Source organism: Scheffersomyces xylosifermentans (assembly GCF_036884685.1).
Source record: "Scheffersomyces xylosifermentans strain CBS 12540 chromosome Unknown RJT20scaffold_2, whole genome shotgun sequence".
In the NCBI taxonomy this organism is placed as follows: Eukaryota; Fungi; Ascomycota; class Pichiomycetes; order Serinales; family Debaryomycetaceae; genus Scheffersomyces; species Scheffersomyces xylosifermentans.
The window spans coordinates 73,998-95,731 of NW_027042940.1; the positions used below are offsets into that span (position 1 = coordinate 73,998).

The 21,734-nt window shown below is 39.0% G+C and overlaps 7 protein-coding genes across 7 annotated transcripts; 5 read left to right on the top strand and 2 right to left on the bottom strand. All coding sequences in view use genetic code 12, as the record gives it.

Annotated features, from left to right (window-relative positions):
- Positions 1–1,055: 1,055 nt before the first annotated feature.
- RJT20DRAFT_132953 (beta-glucosidase) lies at positions 1,056–3,590 on the top strand (the record flags this gene model as incomplete). The annotated part of the gene is made up of 1 exon (XM_064918182.1): positions 1,056–3,590. One exon carries the CDS (start codon positions 1,056–1,058, stop codon positions 3,588–3,590), a length of 2,535 nt encoding a protein of 844 aa, XP_064775554.1.
- A 340-nt stretch (positions 3,591–3,930) lies between these two features.
- Positions 3,931–4,311, top strand: RJT20DRAFT_2048 (uncharacterized protein; the record flags this gene model as incomplete). Its single annotated transcript, XM_064919264.1, has 1 exon — positions 3,931–4,311. One exon carries the CDS (start codon positions 3,931–3,933, stop codon positions 4,309–4,311), a length of 381 nt encoding a protein of 126 aa, XP_064775555.1.
- On the bottom strand, positions 4,311–7,088 carry RJT20DRAFT_23794 (uncharacterized protein). The gene has a single exon (XM_064919339.1). The coding sequence runs from the start codon at positions 6,940–6,942 to the stop codon at positions 4,504–4,506; it is 2,439 nt and encodes an 812-aa protein (XP_064775556.1). The 5' UTR covers positions 6,943–7,088; the 3' UTR covers positions 4,311–4,503.
- Positions 7,089–9,858: 2,770 nt separating this feature from the next.
- On the top strand, positions 9,859–11,899 carry RJT20DRAFT_114352 (glycine-rich domain-containing protein; the record flags this gene model as incomplete). The annotated part of the gene is made up of 1 exon (XM_064915799.1): positions 9,859–11,899. The coding sequence occupies one exon, from the start codon at positions 9,859–9,861 to the stop codon at positions 11,866–11,868; it is 2,010 nt and encodes a 669-aa protein (XP_064775557.1). The 3' UTR covers positions 11,869–11,899.
- A 1,023-nt stretch (positions 11,900–12,922) lies between these two features.
- Positions 12,923–15,372, top strand: RJT20DRAFT_24017 (glycine-rich domain-containing protein). Its single transcript, XM_064919342.1, has one exon. The coding sequence runs from the start codon at positions 13,214–13,216 to the stop codon at positions 15,167–15,169; it is 1,956 nt and encodes a 651-aa protein (XP_064775558.1). The 5' UTR covers positions 12,923–13,213; the 3' UTR covers positions 15,170–15,372.
- A 1,580-nt stretch (positions 15,373–16,952) lies between these two features.
- On the top strand, positions 16,953–20,552 carry ENA2 (Na(+)-exporting P-type ATPase). The gene has a single exon (XM_064919341.1). The coding sequence runs from the start codon at positions 17,189–17,191 to the stop codon at positions 20,465–20,467; it is 3,279 nt and encodes a 1,092-aa protein (XP_064775559.1). The 5' UTR covers positions 16,953–17,188; the 3' UTR covers positions 20,468–20,552.
- On the bottom strand, positions 20,548–21,558 carry RJT20DRAFT_138876 (phosphoglycerate mutase). Its single transcript, XM_064918595.1, has one exon. It carries the CDS (start codon positions 21,353–21,355, stop codon positions 20,678–20,680), a length of 678 nt encoding a protein of 225 aa, XP_064775560.1. The 5' UTR covers positions 21,356–21,558; the 3' UTR covers positions 20,548–20,677.
- Between the last annotated feature and the right edge of the window lie 176 nt (positions 21,559–21,734).

Genomic DNA, 21,734 nt, shown 5'->3' on the forward strand with positions numbered 1-21,734 from the left:
TATTTCACAGCCAATATCCCGAACATGGAACTTTTGCCTATTTGTTTGTTGGTTGCGTACTATTACTAGGTTGCACTTGGTAGTAGTTTCAATGGTTTCAGGTGAAGCACAACAGAAAGTGTACAATCAGTACCCCATATTTTCCATATTTTCTGCCCATGGGTAAAGGTTTGAAGAGGGCTACCCGCAGCATCCTAAGAGCCCCCCCTCTTCCCCCCTCCTTTCATTCAAATTAGCTTAATATCATATTTTTTACGCGCAGTTTAAAATGTAAAAGTTTATAATAGCACTTTGTTAATCAGACACTTTTCTGCTGCCAGACATTTTTACCATTTTACAGGTTCCTGTGGTTTCTGAGTGCATGCTGGATTCAGCTTCCGTCCCGAATGTTTTTGTGGTCTTTCTCCCACTTTTGCAATATTTGGTGCCTCATACCCAACCACCTAAAATTATCTAAAATGCGGTAGTTAACTTTCGAAGTCAAAACAAGCTGATCATCCCACTTCCCCACTATGTTCCCCCAGAATTGGGTACTGTTCCGCTTACGGTACCGAACCCTTCTCTGGTTGTTGATATCACGGGAAGATGGCCAAATAGGGAAACACCTCCACTCGTAATCGAAGTTTCTCTAACGTTTTCTTGGAATGGGCTCCAATTATGTTATGGAACATAATGGGTTATGATGTGAATGACACCGAAAGAACCGTAAGTAACTTGAGTAACATGGAGAGACCATTGTTACGCTAAAAATAACACAACTTGTCATGTCTTGATTCCTCGAAGCTGCCTCCAGTCAATACTCGAAATGCTTAGTTATCAACGGTTGGGTGATAATGTTGAAGATTCACAGATCTGTCAAGTCCCTGGATTTGTCAAATCTTGATCAACCATTGTGCCAGACCACCTGATGGCTGGTGTGAAAGAACAATGGGAAAGTTCCCCTATTTAGCTATGGGTATATATAAGCATTTAGTTCCTCACTGTATTGAAATTTTCAATTTTTCTCAATTCTACTAGTTAGGCATCCATATACTCTGCATTTTACATTTGTCGCTATGGGTGTACAAGAATTAGATATCGATCGTTTGATCGAGGAGTTGACTATCCCTGAGAAAATCTCGTTATTGGCTGGTAAGGACTTCTGGCACACCGTGCCAATTCCTAGATTGAACATTCCTTCAATCAGAGTCTCTGATGGCCCAAACGGTATTAGGGGTACCAAATTTTTCGACTCCGTTCCTTCAAACTGCTTTCCTTGCGGAACCGGTTTAGCAGCCACCTTCAACAAGGACCTTTTGGTCGAAGCTGGTGAACTCATGGGAAAAGAGGCCAAGATGAAGGGAGCTCATGTAATTTTGGGACCCACTTCTAACATCGTGAGATCTCCCTTAGGAGGACGTGCTTTCGAGTCATATTCGGAAGATCCTCTCTTATCGGGACATGCTGCTTCTCACATTATTAAAGGAATGCAAAATGAAAATGTTGTAGCATGTCTTAAGCATTTTGTTTGTAATGATCAGGAAGATGATAGAAGAGGTGTGGACACTTTGCTTACGGACCGTGCTTTCAGAGAGATTTACTTGAAACCATTCCAGATCGCATTGAGAGACGCAGATCCTGGGGCATTAATGACAGCTTATAACAAAGTCAATGGAGTTCATGTTGCAGAATCTAAGGAAATTTTGACTGACATTTTAAGAAAGGAATGGAAGTATGAAGGGGCTACTTTGTCCGACTGGTTCGGAACGTACTCTACGAAACAGGCTTTAGAAGCTGGATTGAATTTGGAGATGCCAGGTCCAACTAGATTCAGATTGGCCCTCCAGACACTTCATGACGTCCAATCTAACAGAATTAACACTTCTGTGATTGATGAAAACGTTAGATATGTGTTGAAATTGGTAAACAGAGCTTTGAAAGCTGATATTCCAGAGGATGTGGTTGAAAGTGCCAACGAAGATGCTAGTGCCAGTGCCATTTTAAGAAAGGTCGGAGATGAGTCCATTGTTTTATTGAAAAACGAAGGAAACATCTTGCCATTGTCAAAGACCGCTGTTAAAGGCCAAGAGAAAATTGCTGTAATTGGACCTAATGCCAAAGTTGCCCAAGATTCTGGAGGCGGATCTGCCTCTCTTACCACCCGTTACAAGATTACCCCTTGGGAAGGTATTAAAAACAAGATCGAAGAGGGTGGAAATACGGTAAAATTAGAGTACGCTTTGGGAGCTTTCTTAGACAAGTGCTTACCTGATGTTGGTGACATCTTGGTTAATGAGAAAGGTGAAAAGGGTGTTACCGCTAAGTTCTACAAGCACGCTCCTGGTGTAGAAAACAGAGAGTTGGTCGACGAATATTTACTCAAAACCTCCAAACTTTTCCTCTCAGATTTTACGAGTGCTAAATTACCTACAGGTCAATTGTTGTTTTACGCTGACTTCTCTGGTTACTTTATCCCAGAAGAGTCCGCTAACTATGATTTTGGAGCTTCTTGTTTGGGTACTGCTCAAATCTTTGTAGATGGAAAGTTAGTTGCAGACAACAAAACCAAGCAGACCAAGGGTGATGCCTTTTTCTTAGGTTTGGGTACTCGTGAAGAAAGGGGAACTATCTTCTTGGAGAAGGGCAAAAAGTACCATGTCGTCTGCGAGTTTGGTTCCTCTCCCACGTACACTTTGGACGACACTTGCCAAGAGATCGGTGGTGTTTTCTTCGGCTTTGGAATCAACTCTCCAGATGACGTAGAGATCATGAAGGCCGTAGAAGTTGCCAAGTCGGTTGACAAGGTTGTCTTGGTTGTAGGTCTTTCCAAGGAATGGGAATCCGAAGGTTTTGACCGTCCAGATATGGACATTCCGGGATTCACCAACGAATTGGTTGAAGAGGTCTTGAAGGTAAATAAGAATGTTGTTGTGGTTAATCAATCTGGTTCTCCGGTCACTATGCCATGGGCGGACAAAGTCCCAGCTTTAGTCCACGCTTGGTACGGTGGTAATGAATTGGGTAATACGATCGCTGATGTTTTATTTGGAGATGTTAACCCTTCAGGAAAGTTGTCTATGTCTTTCCCAAAAAAGATCCAGGATAATCCATCTTACCTTAACTTTGGTTCCAACAATGGGCAAGTTTGGTATGGAGAAGATGTATTTGTAGGGTACAGATACTACGAAAAGATTGGAAAAGATGTCTTATTCCCATTTGGATTTGGTTTATCTTATACTACATTCGAAATCAAGGACTTGGTTGTAAAGGCCGATGATCAAAATGTTGCCATTTCTGTTAACGTCACCAACACTGGAAAGGTTGCTGGTTCCGAGACTGTCCAAGTGTACATTCAAGAGGTGAAACCAAGTATCAACAGACCAGTAAAAGAATTGAAGGACTTCGGAAAAGTTTTCGTCAAGCCCGGTGAGACCAAGGCTGTTAATTTGACGATCTCAATCAAAGAAGCCACTTCTTTCTGGAACGGTTACCATAGTAAATGGGAATCTTCTAAGGGTAAATACAATGTTTTGGTTGGTAACAGTTCTGACAACATTACCAATGAAGGTTCCTTTGAGACATCCAAGACCTTCTACTGGTTGGGATTATAATTGGGTGCAAAATAGCTTTAGAGTGAGATATAGATTGTTCGTTAAGTAATCAAGTCAAATTTTAAGAAATTCAGCAGTAGTAGGAATCTCATCTTTGATCAAATGTCTGAGTGTATACTTCACAATTCATTTCATTTCATTTCTTTACTTTAGATAGTAGTAATGCTTAACATAGCCAGTAGAAACCTCTTCTGAGAAAAATAAGGTTAAACTGTTAATGTCGAAATTTGTCGCAAATATCCTAAATGTCTCAGGTACATGATGTCCTCTATATAAGATTACTGCACATAACAAAACATAATAGTGAAAAAGCGGACTTAGCCTGGGAGCAGAGGTTTTCATGAGTTCTTTCTTTATTATCACCATTAAGATGATTAGAAGATTCTCGACTATACCTCGGTTGTACTTACCGAGTAAGAAAAATATTGCTTCCACTATCAAACCACCAAAAAACTCCAAGATAAAGTCGAGGTTTGCCAATGCCTTGCCATTAGAAGAGTTTCTCTTCAGGCAACGGGTTAAAGGCATTTATAGAGACCTTCTCAGGATAGTATACCGTAGCCACGAGAAGCAGGATTTGCTAAGGTTTGTGAGAGATGAATTCAAAATCAATGGTACAGAAACGGATCTAAACCATAGGCGGTATCTCCTAAACTTGGGCCTTAAGAGAATCAATGAAATGATCACCATGTTGGGTATACGCTCTGCTGAATTTCAGTGAAGATGGTGACAAACTAACGTGAAGAGAAGATAGAAGTGGATGCACTCAGTTTGAGTAGTAGGATATCTCTAGCAGAGCTCTTGTCAAAGTTTGGCATGGATAAAATCAACTTTTACGGTCAACCTGCACTTTAATATTCGGATATGGTTCTTTAATTAAGTTTTAACACTATACATGGTTATGATAGACTATTCACAAGGTCTTAAGGAAAGAAACAGTCGACTCTTCAATAGAATCGTGCAACAATTTAAATGTCTCGTCGATTTTGACACCATCAACTTCTGTAATTTGAATTTTTGATTGTAAACTTTCGAGTTCCTTCAATTCAGCGTCAAGTACATTCATTTTCTTCAAATCCTTAACCAATTGATCAAGACAAGGCTTCAATTGCTGAATAAATGAATTTCCAGGGGTACGCTTGGACAAATAGTTCACTATTTTAACAAACTCTGCGAGGTTGATAAGGTTATGGTTCAATTGCCAAGACAATAAACTTGAAGGAATCAAAATGGATTTGATCTTATCGAACTTCAAGTTCTTCAATAAATAGTTCAAAATAGACTGCTGTTCATTAGCATTCAAATTGGAACTTTGTTTAAATAGTTTTAAGATATTCAAATGGAGCTTGAGTAGTAAAACATCGAACTGTAACTGCGGTTTGTAATTTGAAGCAATTTTATTGAACTGCTTCATATATTTGTTTGTTGATTCTTCTCTATCCTCAAAAATGATTAAATATCTCAAAATATTCAACTTAATCATAGAATCATTAGTCTTAGAGGGATCATGAGGTTCTTTCAACAAGCTTTGGTCGAAATATTTGCCTTCGCCTGCTAAGCCGAACTTCCATTCACTGGTGTAGTCTCTATTATCTAAGAATTCTTTTTGGGACAATATTTTGTTTGCATTGTTCCTGAGCTGATTGGTAAAGTAGTTCAAATAGTTGTGATCTCCTAAAACGAAGGAGAATCTAATAATAGTCAAAATGATGTGGTATCGGGATATTGAATCAGCGAGCCTGGAGCCAAAGTTAATGAAACTTTCCAATTTGTTGAAGATACCCTTTTCGAATCCCAGAACAACACTAGATCTAACTTCTTCATTAGAAGTCAAGTAGAATCGATAGATATTAACGAAGTCGGTCAAATGCTGCTTCGAAGGGTTCACCGTGTATAGATAGTGACTAAGAGTCTCGTGCTGTATCATCTTTATTTTCATTTTTTGGTAGTTAAATATGATCAAATTTGTGGAATTGATATTTGCGTATAATTTCATGAGCCATAATTTCAATTTGTGGTTGTACATATCGTTGATTAGTAAATGCTCGATAACCGCTATATTCTTAATAATATTTGAAACTGAATCATCAATGGACAATTCAGTTATAATAGTGATTAGAGTCAACTCGTTAATTGGATTGTTATCAAATTCTCCTCCACGAATATTCTTATTATCTTTAAAAATATTGTAAATCTTCCAGTTGGTAGAAATATACTCCTTGATATCAATATTGTCTTTGCTCAACAAGTAAACAAACTTTTGGTTGTTCACCAAGGAAATGAGATCATTTGTAGTGGAAGGTGTACCAGATAGTATGTCAGCAGTTGACTCCTTCACCATCTCAAGGAAAGCTTCGTTATCAATTTTATCAATGTAGTTCTTCAAGTCAAAAAAACAGCACAACTTCCGATTGAAGCTTTGATAATACGTTGTAACTGCTTCAAACAAAGCTCCATTTTCATACAAATCTGCCAAATGAACCACAGCCAAAAGAGAGTTTCGTGTAATTTTTTGGGACTCTATAATTTCTGATTTCACTGATTCGAACGATAAGCCCAAGTTTTTAGATGCTTTTAATAAAAGCTTCCAAGTATTGAAATCGTTAAAGTCTTCCTCGGTAATTAATTTCCTAGAGTAATCAAACAACTTTTGCCAGCTTTCGCTTTCACTTAAAGCCTCTAAGAAGATAATTTTGAGATCTAAGTCTAGGTTAAATGATAATTCGTTTTCTATAAGTTGAATTATGCCATTGAAATTCCCCTTTGCTTTCAACAAGCTGACATAGACAAAAAGCTCCTGAGTGTTCTGGAAAGGTCTCAATTCTTCGATTACTCTTGTTCCAAGGGTCTTGAACAAGTCTAGTTCTTTCTCGATAAGACCAGCCTTGGTGCTATTAGAGATTAATAAGTAATAACTAAAAGCATACCAGAACTTATACAATCGAGAACTCTTATCACTTTTGCTTAAGTTTAGGAAGATTCGATTGTATAAACGTAAGTCAAATTTGTCAATGGCGCTTTCAAACCATTCGATAATCAAGGAGGTGTTGTTCGGATACCTTTTGATAACATTCTCGTATACCAAACTAGCTTCTTTGTCCATTCCAATCTCAGTAAAGAATTCATTCAATAAGGCAATTGCTTGCGGATCATTTGGGTACTTTTCCATTAGCTTAACATTGTTTTGGAGGGCTTGGCTTGTCTTGCCAAGTTTATGAAGTATCTTATTGTTCAACGCATAGTAGTAGGATCTTTGTGGGAATTTCTTTATCTTCTTCGCTATCAACGATTGAGCATAAGTGTACGATCCCTGGTCAATCAATTCTAGGATATCGTTATCGGAATCAGACATATTGCACTGACTGGTAACGACCTAAAAGATGCAACCATTTCATCTTTCCATTCACAATTTCATTTTCAGTCAAACGAATTTTTCAGATCGAAAAATTTTTTTTGTGCGAGATCCTTTTTAAGGAGGCTTTTGGGGGTAGGAAGTGGGGCACAGAGCATATACTCGTTGGATACTTCGGATGGAGTAAATGGAAAACATGAGTTGATGGCAAGTAAATGTAAATCTGTGGTATCTTATCATCTTATCTTCTGATAGTTTAACCTTAAAAGATAAAAAAACTACTTCTTTACTGATAAGGCATTTCTTTTTATGAAGAGGTGCATTAATATTTCTCTTGGTACATCATTGGCTAAATGGGAGATATGGGAGATAAATAGTAAAACAACCTTTAATTATGAAGTATTTTTTAAAAGACCCAAAGGAGTTTCCCGTATTTTCTTTAGAAACAAGTTCTAGTGTCGTATTTTCTAAATGATCGTATGTTGTAAAGCCTTTAATCCTCCTATTAGAATTGCATTACAAAATTTGAAGCACTGTATTTAATTTCTCATCATATTACAGGCCATCCTCTGCAGAAAACTAGTCCTAAGATAGATTTGTGGCAGACGGATGCGTTGCCAGGAAATCAAGATCTGAGTTGGACCAGGAGTGAGTCTTGGGGGTTGGTGGAGAAGCGGCCCCTGCTCCGACAGTTAAACCGATCCTGCAAAATACCACCAAGACCTCTTAACTGTTACATCAGAAACCCCAATAAGGCTCCTTTACGCCGCCCCAGTTTCAATTCGCTGTTCACAACTTGTGGAGTTCAGTAACCTTTTCTCCACGAATGTGGGTTTTATCATCTCCTTATCAATCGGGGCTGAGCCCATCCAATCAACCCAGCAAGACTTATTTCATATACTCTTCTCACTCCCGCTGTTATGTTGATGTTGATATTGATGTACTCCATAACTCCTCTCTAGGCTTGGCTTTCTGTACGTCGCTGGATCCTCTCCAATGATACTTTTAGTGGCTTAGTAGACTATACCATCGAAAAAGTGGTACGCTTCCTTTTGCATCTATCGGTTACACCTGATCTAAGTCTTTTTTTTTTTGTGAAGTATATCAACGATAAAGCCATACCGACGGTTAAAGTGCACCTTCCTAGAACCCTTTAACATTGTGCGATGCCATGTATTTTCTTCATGCTTATATTATAATTTACTTTGTGCTCCGTTGTTGCTCGTTGCCCGTGGAATTGTAACGTGTCACAAGAGAAATGACCTATTGTAGAAAAAGAGATGTCCTATTCACGCACCTACTGTCCTCGTTAGTATATGGGGCAATGCAGTAAATGGTATAAGGACGAAACGAATCTGCAATGATACTTCTGTGCGATTTTTGAAGGGGCTTTGGAAATCTGAGTACCTGGTTTGAAAACCAAAACCTTCATTATGTCGACACCTAAGAGCAATGAGTTTATCGAAGAGCTCAAGACAGTAGACGAGAACGCCGATTTTAAGTATGTCAAGAACTTGGACAAGGCGAAGTTGCTAAGTGACAAAGAATATGAAAAACACGATCTTCAATTTGGAGATCATATTCCTGCAATTGTCGATTCTATCTGCAAATTGCAGTGTACTTTTCGGGAAGGACATCGGGTCGTGATATCCGTCAAAGGAGGGATGCTCAAGCGACAAATGCAGCAGTCAAGGCGAAGTTCTTGATACATGCCGGCTTGGAGAATATGAAGACTAGAACTTTAGAGGAATCTATTAGAGCCAGTCTTAAGGTAAAGAATCATAGCACCAGAGTTGAGATTAATTCTCAGGATTTACTTCCTGATGAACTTGATATATCTCACAGTTCCAGGGGGATTATCGATTTGGGACGATTTAGTTGGATGTGTCTTAAGAAGAATGTGGACGAGCTCCCATGGCAACAGGGACAAGCATACAATTATAGTTTCTATCCCCACCTCTTTGTCGTTCCTCCATTATCTCCTGTTGGTATTGGTTTATGTCAGGATTATTATGGATCTGCCTGTACGGGAATTTCTGATGTCTCTAAGTACTCAAGTAACGCCGGTGGAACATGTGGAGTGGTAGGCGGAGGTTGTAGAGGTTTAACCCGTGGAAGCGGAAAGAATTCTGCAAATGGTATTTATGCCCCATTTAGTTATAAATAGTGTTTTATTTATTTTATTGTTTACTGTTAATCAATTATACAACCATTCTACTGCTTGTGCCAATCACTAACTTGGTTGGCCAACGTCCTGCTAAGTGGTGTCTATATACCGCATATACCGCAGAACCCTGCATTCGAAGGAATGAAATACAAAATATTAAAAGGATATCTCATACAAACCTGATATGGTTCACAAATTCCTTTGAAGTTACAGTTACACCTACAGGTACAGACTCCACTTTTTGCAGCCAGGCCGAGTCCATATGCATTGTGTAATAATCTTCAGTCTGGATGCAGAATCCATACTTTCGGAGAAGTTACAACTATCTCCGAATATCATTGAGATTGTTCTAATTTTTTTTTTTTTTTTCTTTGCTTGGATAAAATTGAGTTCCCCAGTTTACCACAACTACATTGGCTGCAAAATACATCTAAAAAAATACAATATCTCAAGAGGTTAGGAGTCGCATCTAATGGTATACGGTATATTCCTAAGTAAAGAAAGTCACAACAGTCACAACATGTGTTAAGTGGCTTAAACATCACAAGCTCCATAGCCCCCTTTGAAATCAATTCGAGGAGCGGCTCCACTGTATGCACCTTCTCTCCTGTGGGGAGAGTGTGGGGCAGGCATTGTGAATTTACGATTATTAATGTAAAGTGATATCTTCTTTGTAAAGAAGACATGGAATTTAATGGATTTCGTTGAAGAGCTTTTTGTTATCAACCAATCGCTAAAAGACACTTAGAATGCTGGAAAGACAGTCCAATGCGTTTATTAAAGTGCTACAATCCGCCGAAGAAAGGTCTTATGCCAGTTGCAGGTACCTGAACAACTTGGATAAAATTAAGTTATTAAGCGATAAAGAGTACCATAAGCAGGTCAGTGAAGTTGGAGATCATATTCCTTCAATTGCCGATTCCATAAGCCATTTGAAGCTATTAAAAGCATTTGCCACACTAAAGAAAAAGATAACAAAGGGAAATCTGGATGCATACGCTATTAAAAATTGGCAAGTGTTCGTCACACATGCTGTAAGAAGATTCATTGTATTCGTTACAGCATTGAAGCAATACCTCAGGGAAGAACGTACATCTCCCAACGACGAGATCGCTATCTTCAACAAAGGGTTCCGCAGAAATGAACAAGTTATCAGTATTCTTGACAACCTACTTCCTCCATTAGATGTGATAATGGTGTGGCATGCATTTCTATTGAATCCACTGAGCTTCTACGATAATTGCGTCAGAAATGATATTCTCTCATTTGCAACATTCCCTCTCCCTTTGAAGAAGATTAGTGAGTCCATCAATGATGTGACATTTGAGTACTCTCCTAGCAAAGAACTTATAGACGGCTACTTAGACGTGATAAGACCCATTAGTAATGAACCTAACGACTCTATGTATGATTTTGAGTCGTTTTCAATGTTCGAGGGTTTGGTAAGTATCGCATGTCCGATCTGCAAGGAATTCATGGTGAAAGATGTTCCTTACACCAACGATACTAAGACAGGATTTGCAGACGAATCGTTTGCACAATTGAAGAATTGCAAAGATTGCAAGTGCGATTTTGCCGAGTTAATCACTCATGAAGAGTTACGAAAACGACAATTATATTCTGATGTGAAAAAGGCTGTCCCAATGGCAGGCCTTTATGTTTACTTTTCGGGAAGAATATCTGGTCGTGATGTTCGTAGTCGTAGAGATCCTCAGATCACCAACGGAGTAGTCAAATCTAAATTTATTAGACATGCTATTGATGACATGAAGAATAAGACACTAGAAGAATCAATTAGAGCAAGTCTTAAATTGAAACAGCATAGTATACCATTGACATTGATTCTTCGGTTGTACTTCCTGATGAACTTGGTTTATGTGACAGTTCCTAAAGGTGTGGCAATCTGGGAAGACTTGGTAGGGTGTGTATTAAGGCAGGAGAGATTTGTAGAGAAGATGGAAGACCTCAATTGGTTATATAATGTGAATATTAGGGAGACGTTAGCAGAGGCTACTCTTCGTTATTCTCGGTTTTTCAAGATGTTAACCGTATTCTATCCAGGTAAAGTATTAGTCCCAACTTTAGATATTGATCTTATATGGCATACACATCAGTTGTCCTTGAATTACTACTTCGTGGACTGTCTCAACTCAAAGCTCGGAGCAGTCGTTGACCATGATGACAAGATTGAGTCAACCAAATTAGATTATAGTTTTGAAGAGACAACTAAACTTTACAAGTGGAAGTTCAAAAAGGAGTACTGTGTATGCTACTGTGCTTATTGCTTGGCTGTTAAAGGATCCGTGAAAACCAAATTGACTGGAATTTTCAATTCAAATTCAAAAACTCCAAACAATAGCGATGTGATGGATGTCAAAGCTACTCCTTCTTTTGTTAATTCGGTGGGTTTGACTCATATCAGTATTCACAATGCTATAGTGATACCAAATACTTTCGCAGAGAAAAGACAGGAATTGTTAATGACAAAATACAACGAGAGAAAGGTCGATGAACTCCCTTGGCAAGAGGGTCAAGCAAATTCCTATAATCACTACCCACATCTCTTTGTTGTTCCTCCATTATCCCCAGTTGGCATAGGTTTGTGTCAGGCTTATTACGGATCTACGTGTACCGGTATAAGTGATATATCAAGTTTTGCGGGTAATGCTGACGCAGCGACTAATGGTAGAGGTTGCAGAGGCCTTATTAGGAACGGCATCCAAACTGGAGTACTTCGTTCTGGTCTCTTTAGTATTTAAATTTGAAATATCTACCCGTGGTCCATGAATATCCCACTGTTTTGAAAGGAACTAAGCAAGAATAGTAAATAACCATTGTGTGAAGCAAAGACGTATCGCTAATCCATAAATAGACCTTCTTCCCAACCTAAACAATTGATGTTTTCTTTCTACAACTTATATTCCCTGTATTTTTCGTTACTCTCTGCTCATTGAATTACATTAAACATTGATGTGGATTGAGATAGATATGTCTAGTGTAAAAGTATATTTCTTAGTTGATTCAATATTTCGTATAATAAAAATATGATACACACTAAATCTAATATCTTGGGTGGTCTCTTTAAAGAGTCATTATATTTGAGAATCTTGAACTGTTGTTCAGCTTACCGTTGCTTTTGATTATTAAGCTCAAGATTCAGTGCTGATCATGTTTCGCTTACAGGTATATTAATGTCTCTAATAATATATAGACTGTTATATTGGCTGGTCTTACTTTTATACATTTGACACAATCCTACAAAGTATCCCAAAGCGATCCACCGATTTGTCTACAGCAGTATTGACCAAATAATTTCCATAGGCAATGGATAAATACGTTTTTTTTTATTCAGAGCATGAAAGATTACTTAGTGAAGCCAGGCTCAGGTTAATAATACCAGTATCACGTTGTATCAAAAAGAAAAAGGGGATTTGTCCAACAAGCGGTAATCTATCTTCCTTTCAAGTCGTACCCGCTCTTTTAGAAGCGGCCACACAAGGTTCAAAAATGGGTGCAAAATAGTGCTTTGAGGCTCGTTGACGAATGAACCCAAGCTAGATCTGTTTTTCCGAGTAACTTTACATTAGGAACACGCCATATGTAAGTAACATCTTCTTCTTAAGACTAGAACTATTCCCCACTCCATTGTTTTGTCGCATGTATTTGTTTAATATCCGAACAGGTACAGGTAAAGCAGAGACCCTGAAAAAACGTTTGACGTGCCAAGAAAAAAAGTATTCTCCCTACTACGGACTCGTAAAGTGGAACTTACGAACTGATGTTGAGTTGACTGGAACGCTTTAAAAGTTGACTGGAATGATAGAACCCTTATACACCGAGACAAGACAACTTCATGGGCTGATATGTGCAATGCTATGTCATTGAAGGCTGGTACTTGTTACGAAAGATACTACAGCCCTGGATCGCAGCATTGTCGTAGAAGAGCTTCAGCCGTCTTGCAAAGTGCGGCCACTTTCCCAGGCACTTTCCCGAGGCACGGTCGTTATCCAAATAGCAGAACTATTTAATAAAGCCGAGATAAATGTTCTACGTTTCAGCAGAAGATTTGCATGGTACAATTGTTTTTAACTCACCTCTCTAAAGATGACACCAGCAAGCAATGTATATATCGAGGTACTCAAGTCTGCAGAAAAAAAGTCTTATTTCTGCTACCGATTCGCTAAGAACTTGGATCATACCAGGGTTCTCCATGACAAAGAATTTGGAAGAAAAGGTCTACATTTTGATGACCACATTCCCTCAATTGCTGATACTATTTGCCATTTGAAGCTATTGAGGGCATTTGGTGTCCTAAGAAAGAAGATAACAAAGGGACAACTGGACGCCTTTGCCATAAAGAATTGGCAGGTCTTCGTTACCAATGCTGTGAGGAAATTTATTGTCTTCATCACTGCTTTGAAGAAGTATTTTAGAGAATTAAGTGTATCTCCGAAAGTAGAGAGAGCTGTATTCGAAAAAGGCTTTAGTAGAAATGAATTTGTTATTCAGACATTGGACAATTTGCTTCCCCCATTAGATGTCATAATGGTATGGCAGGTTTTCTTATTAAACCCAAAGAGTTTCTATGACAACTGCGTCAGAAACGATATTCTCTCATTTGCAACATTCCCTCTCCCTTTGAGGAAGATCAGTGAGTCCATCAATGATGTGACATTTGAGTACTCTCCTAGCAAAGAACTTATAGACGGCTACTTAGACGTGATAAGACCCATTAGTAATGATCCTAACGACTCTATGTATGATTTTGAGTCGTTTTCAATGTTCGAGGGCTTGGTAAGTATCTCTTGTCCGATCTGTGATGAAGTCATGATCAGAGATGTTCCTTACACTACTGATACCAAGACAGGATTTGCAGACGAATCGTTTGCTCAATTGAAGAATTGCAAAGATTGCAAGTGTGATTTTGCCGAGTTAATCACTCATGAAGAGTTACGAAAACGACAATTGTATGCCGACTTGACGAAGACCACTCCCATGGCAGGACTATTCGTCTTTTTCTCTGGAATCATATCTGGTCGTGAAATACGGCGTCGTAGAGATGCAAAACTAACCGACGGGATAGTGAAAGCCAAGTTTCGAATCCATTCTGGTTTAGATAATATAAGGAAGAGAACTTTGGAGGAATCTATTAGAGCTAGCTTTAAAGTGAAAAATCATGTTGTTCAGTTAAAGTTAATCCTTAGGTTGTACTTTCTGATGAACTTAATTCATTTGACTGTCCCAGGGGGCTTAATGATTTGGGAAGACTTAGTTGGATGTGTCTTAAGGCAAGATAGGTTCGTAGAGAAGATGAACGATTTTGATTGGCTACATAGTGCCAACATTAAAGAGACATTGGCGGAAGCCACTATAAGATATTCTCGATTCTTCAAGATGTTGACAGTGTTATATCCAACGCAAGTTTTAGTCCCAACTTTGGACATTGATATTGTATGGCATACTCACCAGTTATCATTGTACTACTACTTTATAGATTGCCTTAACACGGAGGAAGGAGCTGTCATTGACCATGACGATAAAATTGAGTCGTCTAAATTAGATGAAAGTTTTGAAAACACTTCTAGACTCTACAAGTGGAAATTCAAGAAAGAATACTCCATTTGTTACTGTTCCTACTGTGTGGCAACGAGAAGCTCGTTAACAACCAAAGTCATTGGGATTTTGAATTCCAAAGACTCCAAGGAAATGAAGACCAATCCCCTATTTGTTAACTCAATAGGATTGACTCATATCAGCATTCACAATGCTATAGTTATTCCTAACACGTTTTCTGAGAAGAGACAGGCAATGTTAAAGAAGAAGTATGATAAAAAGAATGTTGATGAACTCCCTTGGCAGCAAGGAGAAACAAACTTCTACAGTCATTATCCTACTCTATTCGTCATTCCTCCATTATCTCCTGTTGGTAGTGGTTTGTGTCAAGACTACTATGGCTCCGCCTGTACTGGAATAGGCGATATAAACAACTCGTCTACTGGAGGAGGTCTAGGAAATGAAGGAGGAACTAACAATAGAAGACTTGGAATGTACAAAGTTTAACATATCTGCACTCTACAGTTATTTGAATACCCAGTTTCTCTCTAGATGAAGATAATATAGTTTCTTTCACTTCCCTAAACCATATTATTCGCATATATCATGTCTAAAGGTGTTGTTTAAAGAAGTACATCAGAAGCGGAGTCATAGATGCAACGAATGCCGTCACGTATTGGTGAATTGCGTCGTTCCACCCGTGCAATACAATAATTACCGGCTGAAATAGTACAATTATACCCCACTCTTATAGGTTCTAAAGTCTACACTATTCTTTTATATCATCCCTAGCCTTTGGTTGTCGGGTCCTTCTGGAAATACTCTCGTTAAAAAAGCTGTTTTCAGATGTTGCCATAAAATACAACGTAGCAGTCAGTGGCCGCCTGTATCACAACTCCATAATAGGGATCGCTTACTTTTCTATTGTGGCACTATAATAGAGCCAAACACATATCAATTGACTATACTTACAAAATAATCGTTGAAATGCGTACTTCATTGTTTTTTTATCGTACTTCATACTCTTACTATATCCGTATATAAATCCATCACAAATCATAACCTCCATAATTCTATTGGTTATGCAGCGCCTCATTAGGGTGCAACAGAAAAAAGCGTGACTTAGCACGTAAAACTCCACAGGAATGTACGAAGATTGAATTGATATCATGTCAAATTAGCAGTACCTTTCCAGATCTAGCATTTTTAAGGATAACGTTAACCGTTAACACTCGGACGACAAAGGCGGTTCATTAGTCCGGGGTCTTATCTATCTTCATCTCCTAACCATTAGCCGATGCTCCGCCATTGAAGCCCACGCCTACTGTGGTGTGCATACCCAGACGACAAGAAATCCATAGATTAACTGAAATGAGAAATTTCTAGTGAATTCCAGCAAACACTGGGGTGCTTGGCTTTTACTTATCCTAAACTCAAATGGTGGATAGCTTGCTAGTAAAACTAAAAAAAAAATGAACAAGTTTTGGATAAGAAAAAATGCTGAGAAAAATAGACGAATATCACTGCACATTATCAGTGCAAAGAAAAATCGACCCAAGGTTAGTATACGGCATTCGGGCTAGACCTTTGCCCGTGGCATGAGAGGGGATTTGCTATAGCTAAGAGAGTCTTCATTAAAATGATCGGACGCAATGGAGGTGTATCAGCGTAAACTCTGACGGAGTGACAACTCTAAGGCACGGCTAAAATATTGGATAGGCTAACTACCCCCCCTCCCTACCAGATAGACAGTTTTTGCGTTGTTTTAGTCATTGTGAAAATAATCCGCACTAATCAAAAGGTGGGGTGAAGTAATGGTGCCGGATTTCAGTTTCAGATTTAACTCCATTCTTCTGATGGGATGTATCTCCCGAAAGCAATTCAACAGGAAAATGCAACCCATTACACACACTCATCATAGTAAATCCTATCTAGAAATAGGAGTCACCGCTTTGCCCAGGAACATACGCCTTGCTGTGAGAGCCTTGTTCTTGTCCTTGCTGCTGGCTTCCCTTGGCACCACTTCTACAACTTTTACCCTTCTTTTAACATGAGGCAACTTTAACAATACAACTTACATCATGCTTCTTGGCAGCCATTATTTCTTTTTTACCTGGAACAATTAGGTCATGCGCTTATATGCAGTGGAATCAAAAAAAATTAAATGCTGCAGCACGTGATGATAAGGAACATTTTTCAGCCATTACACTTTGGCGTAAGCTAATTGATCTATTATTCCGAGTTGGAGTTTTCTTGTCGTTTGCAGGTAGCATCAGCCAGAGGAACAGTATGAAGAGAATATTTTGTATAAATACACTAGGGTATCCTGGAAATATGCCAGGGATGGAGATGTAAGGAACTTTCTTTTGTTTTTTCTATATAGAGCTCCATATCTAACAGGCATCTCATTGAATATACACGAGTTCGATACTATAAGCTATACCCTTGTACTTTTCTCTTGACCACTTCATAATTTACTGTGTTCTTGACAGGGGAAATACATGCACAAGCGTTCCAACTTTAACAATGTCTTCTTCAGCACATTCAAATACTTCAGAAAAAAAGAACCATTCTGTCGCTGTAAATGATGATGACCATTCCGTCGTTTCTAATAGCTCCAGCAACAATTCCACTTTCGAGCCATACCGTCTTTCAATTAAGCAAGTAGCTAAGCGATTGGAGACTTCAATTACAGATGGCCTTACCTATGCTCAAGCGGAGGAGAAGTTAAAAATCTATGGTGCCAATTCTTTGGGCGATGGGGAGAAGATTTCCTACACGAAGATCTTTGCCCACCAAGTTTTCAATGCCATGATCTTGGTTTTGATCATCTCAATGATCATTGCATTAGCCATCAAAGATTGGATTTCTGGTGGTGTTATTGGTTTTGTTGTCTTCATTAACATCTCCGTCGGTTTTATCCAAGAATATAAGGCCGAAAAAACAATGGGATCCTTGAGATCCTTGAGTTCCCCAACTGCCAGGGTCACTAGAAATGGTGATGATACCACCATTCCAGCTGAGGAAGTGGTTCCAGGTGACCTTGTTCACATTAAAGTTGGTGACACAGTCCCAGCAGACATTAGATTGTTTGACTCCATGAACTTGGAGACAGACGAAGCTTTGTTAACTGGTGAGTCTTTGCCTGTAGCCAAAGACCACACAGAGACTTATTCCGACTACTCCCAGCCAATTCCTGTTGGTGACAGACTCAATTTGGCCTACTCTTCTTCAGTTGTTTCTAAGGGTAGAGGTTCCGGTATTGTCATTGGTACCGGTTTAGAAACACAAATTGGTAATATCGCCAGTTCCTTGAGAGGCAATTCTGGACTTATCAGAAAGGTTGACAAGTCAAACAACAGAAAGCCAAAAAAGAGGGAATATGGACAGGCATTCTTTGGTACTTTGAAAGATATCATTGGTAATGTCTTGGGTATCAATGTGGGTACTCCATTGCAGAGAAAGTTAGCTTGGTTGGCCATTTTCTTGTTCTGGGTTGCTGTAGTTTTTGCAATTGTTGTCATGGCTTCTCAGAAGTTTAACGTCAACAAGGAAGTGGCCATTTATGCAATTTGTGTGGCCCTTTCTATGATTCCATCTGCTTTGATCGTTGTTTTGACAATCACCATGGCTGTTGGTGCCCAAGTTATGGTCCAAAAGCATGTCATTGTTCGTAAGTTGGACTCTTTGGAGGCCTTAGGAGGAATTAACGATATTTGTTCTGACAAGACTGGTACTTTGACTCAAGGTAAAATGATTGCAAAGAAAGTTTGGTTGCCAAGCATTGGAACTCTTAATGTTGAGAACTCCGATGAACCATTTAACCCAACCGTTGGAGACGTCAGATTTAGCAAGTTCAGTCCCAAATATATTAGAGACACTGACGAAGAAATTGACTTCAATGCTCCAATTCCTGACAATCCAAAGCCACAGAATTTTCACAACTGGTTGATGACAGCTACCTTAGCTAACATTGCTACTATTAACCAATCGAAGGATGAAGATTCTGGTGAATTAGTCTGGAAAGCCCATGGTGATGCCACTGAAATTGCAATTCAAGTATTCACTACTAGATTGAACTATGGACGTGAATCTCTTGAGCACAATTTTGATCACCTTAATGAATTTCCTTTCGACTCATCCATTAAGAGAATGTCTGCCATATATAGATCCAAGGAATCTGGAGACGTTCAAATCTACTCTAAAGGTGCCGTTGAAAGATTATTAGGATGTTGCACTCATTGGTATGGTCATGATGATGAAAGTGATGATTTATACGATAATCAGAAACCATTACCTTTAACTGAAGACATTAAAGAATTAATTGAGGGTAATATGACTGCTTTATCTTCTCAAGGCCTTAGAGTTTTGGCATTCGCTACCAGGAAAGTTGAAGATGAATCTTCTATCGACTTGAACAATAGAGAGGAGGTTGAGAGAGACTTGATCTTCCAGGGTTTAATTGGTATCTATGATCCTCCTAGAATTGAAACTGCTGGCTCCGTCAAGGCTTGTCACAACGCTGGTATCAACGTCCATATGTTAACCGGTGACCATCCTGGCACTGCCAAGGCCATTGCACAGGAAGTCGGTATTTTACCACACAACTTGTACCACTACAGTGACGAGGTTGTCAAGGTTATGGTCATGACTGCAAATGAGTTCGACGCTTTATCAGATGATGAGATTGACCAATTACCTGTTTTACCATTAGTCATTGCAAGATGTGCTCCTCAGACCAAGGTTCGTATGATCGATGCCTTACATCGTCGTGACAAGTTCTGTGCCATGACTGGTGATGGTGTTAACGATTCTCCTTCTTTGAAGAAGGCCGACGTGGGTATTGCTATGGGTCTTAATGGTTCCGATGTTGCAAAAGATGCATCTGATATTGTCTTGACTGATGACAATTTTGCATCTATTCTTAATGCAGTGGAGGAGGGAAGAAGAATGTCTGCTAACATCCAGAAGTTCGTCTTGCAACTTTTAGCTGAAAACGTTGCTCAAGCTCTTTACTTAATGATTGGTTTGGCATTTATTGACGACTCTGGATTCTCTGTTTTCCCATTATCTCCTGTTGAGGTTTTGTGGATTTTAGTGGTTACCTCTTGTTTCCCAGCCATGGGTTTGGGTAGAGAAAAGGCTTCTGAAGACATCTTGGAACAACCACCTAACAATGAGATCTTCACCTGGGAAGTTATTATTGACATGTTGGCTTACGGCTTCTGGATGGCTGTTTGCTGTTTGCTTACCTTCACCATCATTGTTTTCGGTAACGGTGATGGCTACTTGGGAATTGACTGTAACTCCACAAGATCTAGTGCACACACTTGTGATTTGGTCTTCAAAGGTAGATCTGCTTCTTTCGCAAACATGACCTGGTGTGCCTTAATTTTGGCCTGGGAATGTATCCATCCTTACAACTCATTGTTCCAAATGAGACAAGACACTGACAACCCTTGGTGGAAGCAAACTGCCATTGACTTATACGGAAACCAATTCTTATTCTGGTCGGTCATTGGTGGCTTCGTTTCTGTCTTCCCTGTTGTCTACATTCCAGTCATTAACACGAAGGTCTTCTTGCACAAGCCTATTGGTTACGAATGGGGAGTAGCAGTAGGCTTTACCATTTTATTCTTGTTGGGTTCTGAAGCTTGGAAGTGGGCTAAGAGAATTTATAGACGTAAGACTGCTGTCAAGAAAGCTTCGAACCCAGAGTACGAGTTGGAGAGAAACGACCCCTTCCAGAAGTATGCTTCATTCTCAAGATCTAATACCATGGATAAGACAGACTTCTTGGTTTAACTTAAACCTTTTTTTCATTTCTAGAAATCAATACATAATATAATTCATACATTCATACATACATACACATATTCATACACTTACATCATACCGGTCCAATTAAAGTTCAAACTAAAGCCGTATTTATATTTCTATTTCATCTCTAGAAAGTTTAAATATATAGTAAGCCTCTCTAATTCTATGAGAAATTCCTGGAAGATATATCTTCGTTTATCTTAATCTCTGATCAGCCACCTCGAACTGTCCTCCCAAATGAGCAGTATTCCCAAACGTCTGTATTGTTCCTTCATTGGTTTCTTTATTAATGTCTATAATTGTAACTGACGTATTGAAAGGCACCCGTAAGTCCTTTGCCGTTAAGTCATTGTGGAGTTTATACTGTCTATCCTTGTATAAGTGGTTTGTGAACCCAGTGATGACACCACCATGCGTACAAACCAAAACGTTTTTGTTATGGTTATTCTGCTTGATAATACGACTCCATTCGGTCTCTATCCTCAGTAAAAGTTGAGCCTTGGTTTCTCCCATGTTTCTGAAGTTTTCTCCAAACTGCGCCAAAGCATCCTTCAAGTACATCCCTTGTACGATGCCCATCTCTCTTTCCCTTAGGTTAGCAGTAAAACGTAATTTTGCATCCTCTTCTTGGCGATTCACTATTTCAGCCACAGTATTGCGGCATCTCACAAGATCTGAAGATATGAACTCGTCAATCTTAATTTGAGAGAAATACTGGCCAACTCTTTCCGACTGTACTTTACCGGTGTTATTAAGGTCGATGTCCAAATGACCCTGAAGAATTTTTTGCACGTTGTGGTCTGTTTGACCATGTCTCACTACGAAAATACGAAGTACTTTAGCGTCTTCATTAGAAGCTACATCTATAGTCATTTTTTATCTATCTACTATTCATAATCTGTATCTACTTACCCAGGTTAGAATCTTTCCTAACTATCAAGAAAAAGATGAATATCATTAAACATTGCCAGTGTTATCAGTTGATTCTTTTTGATTTCTGATATTGGAATGTACAGGATGACGTCACAGGTAAGGTGATAAATCCGGGCGCAATTTCTTGATTCGGGCAATTTTAGCGACCCGGTGGATGGTCAGAAGGTCTGATTCTATTTTACTATTTTGCAATAAAATTGTTTATTCTAGAGTGATTTTTCTATATTCTATTAAGTAAGTCGTTAAATAGATTCGTTAGATAGTGAAGTCATGTATATAGTTGTCGGTAGTTTATTTTATGGGTCCTCATAACCTTATC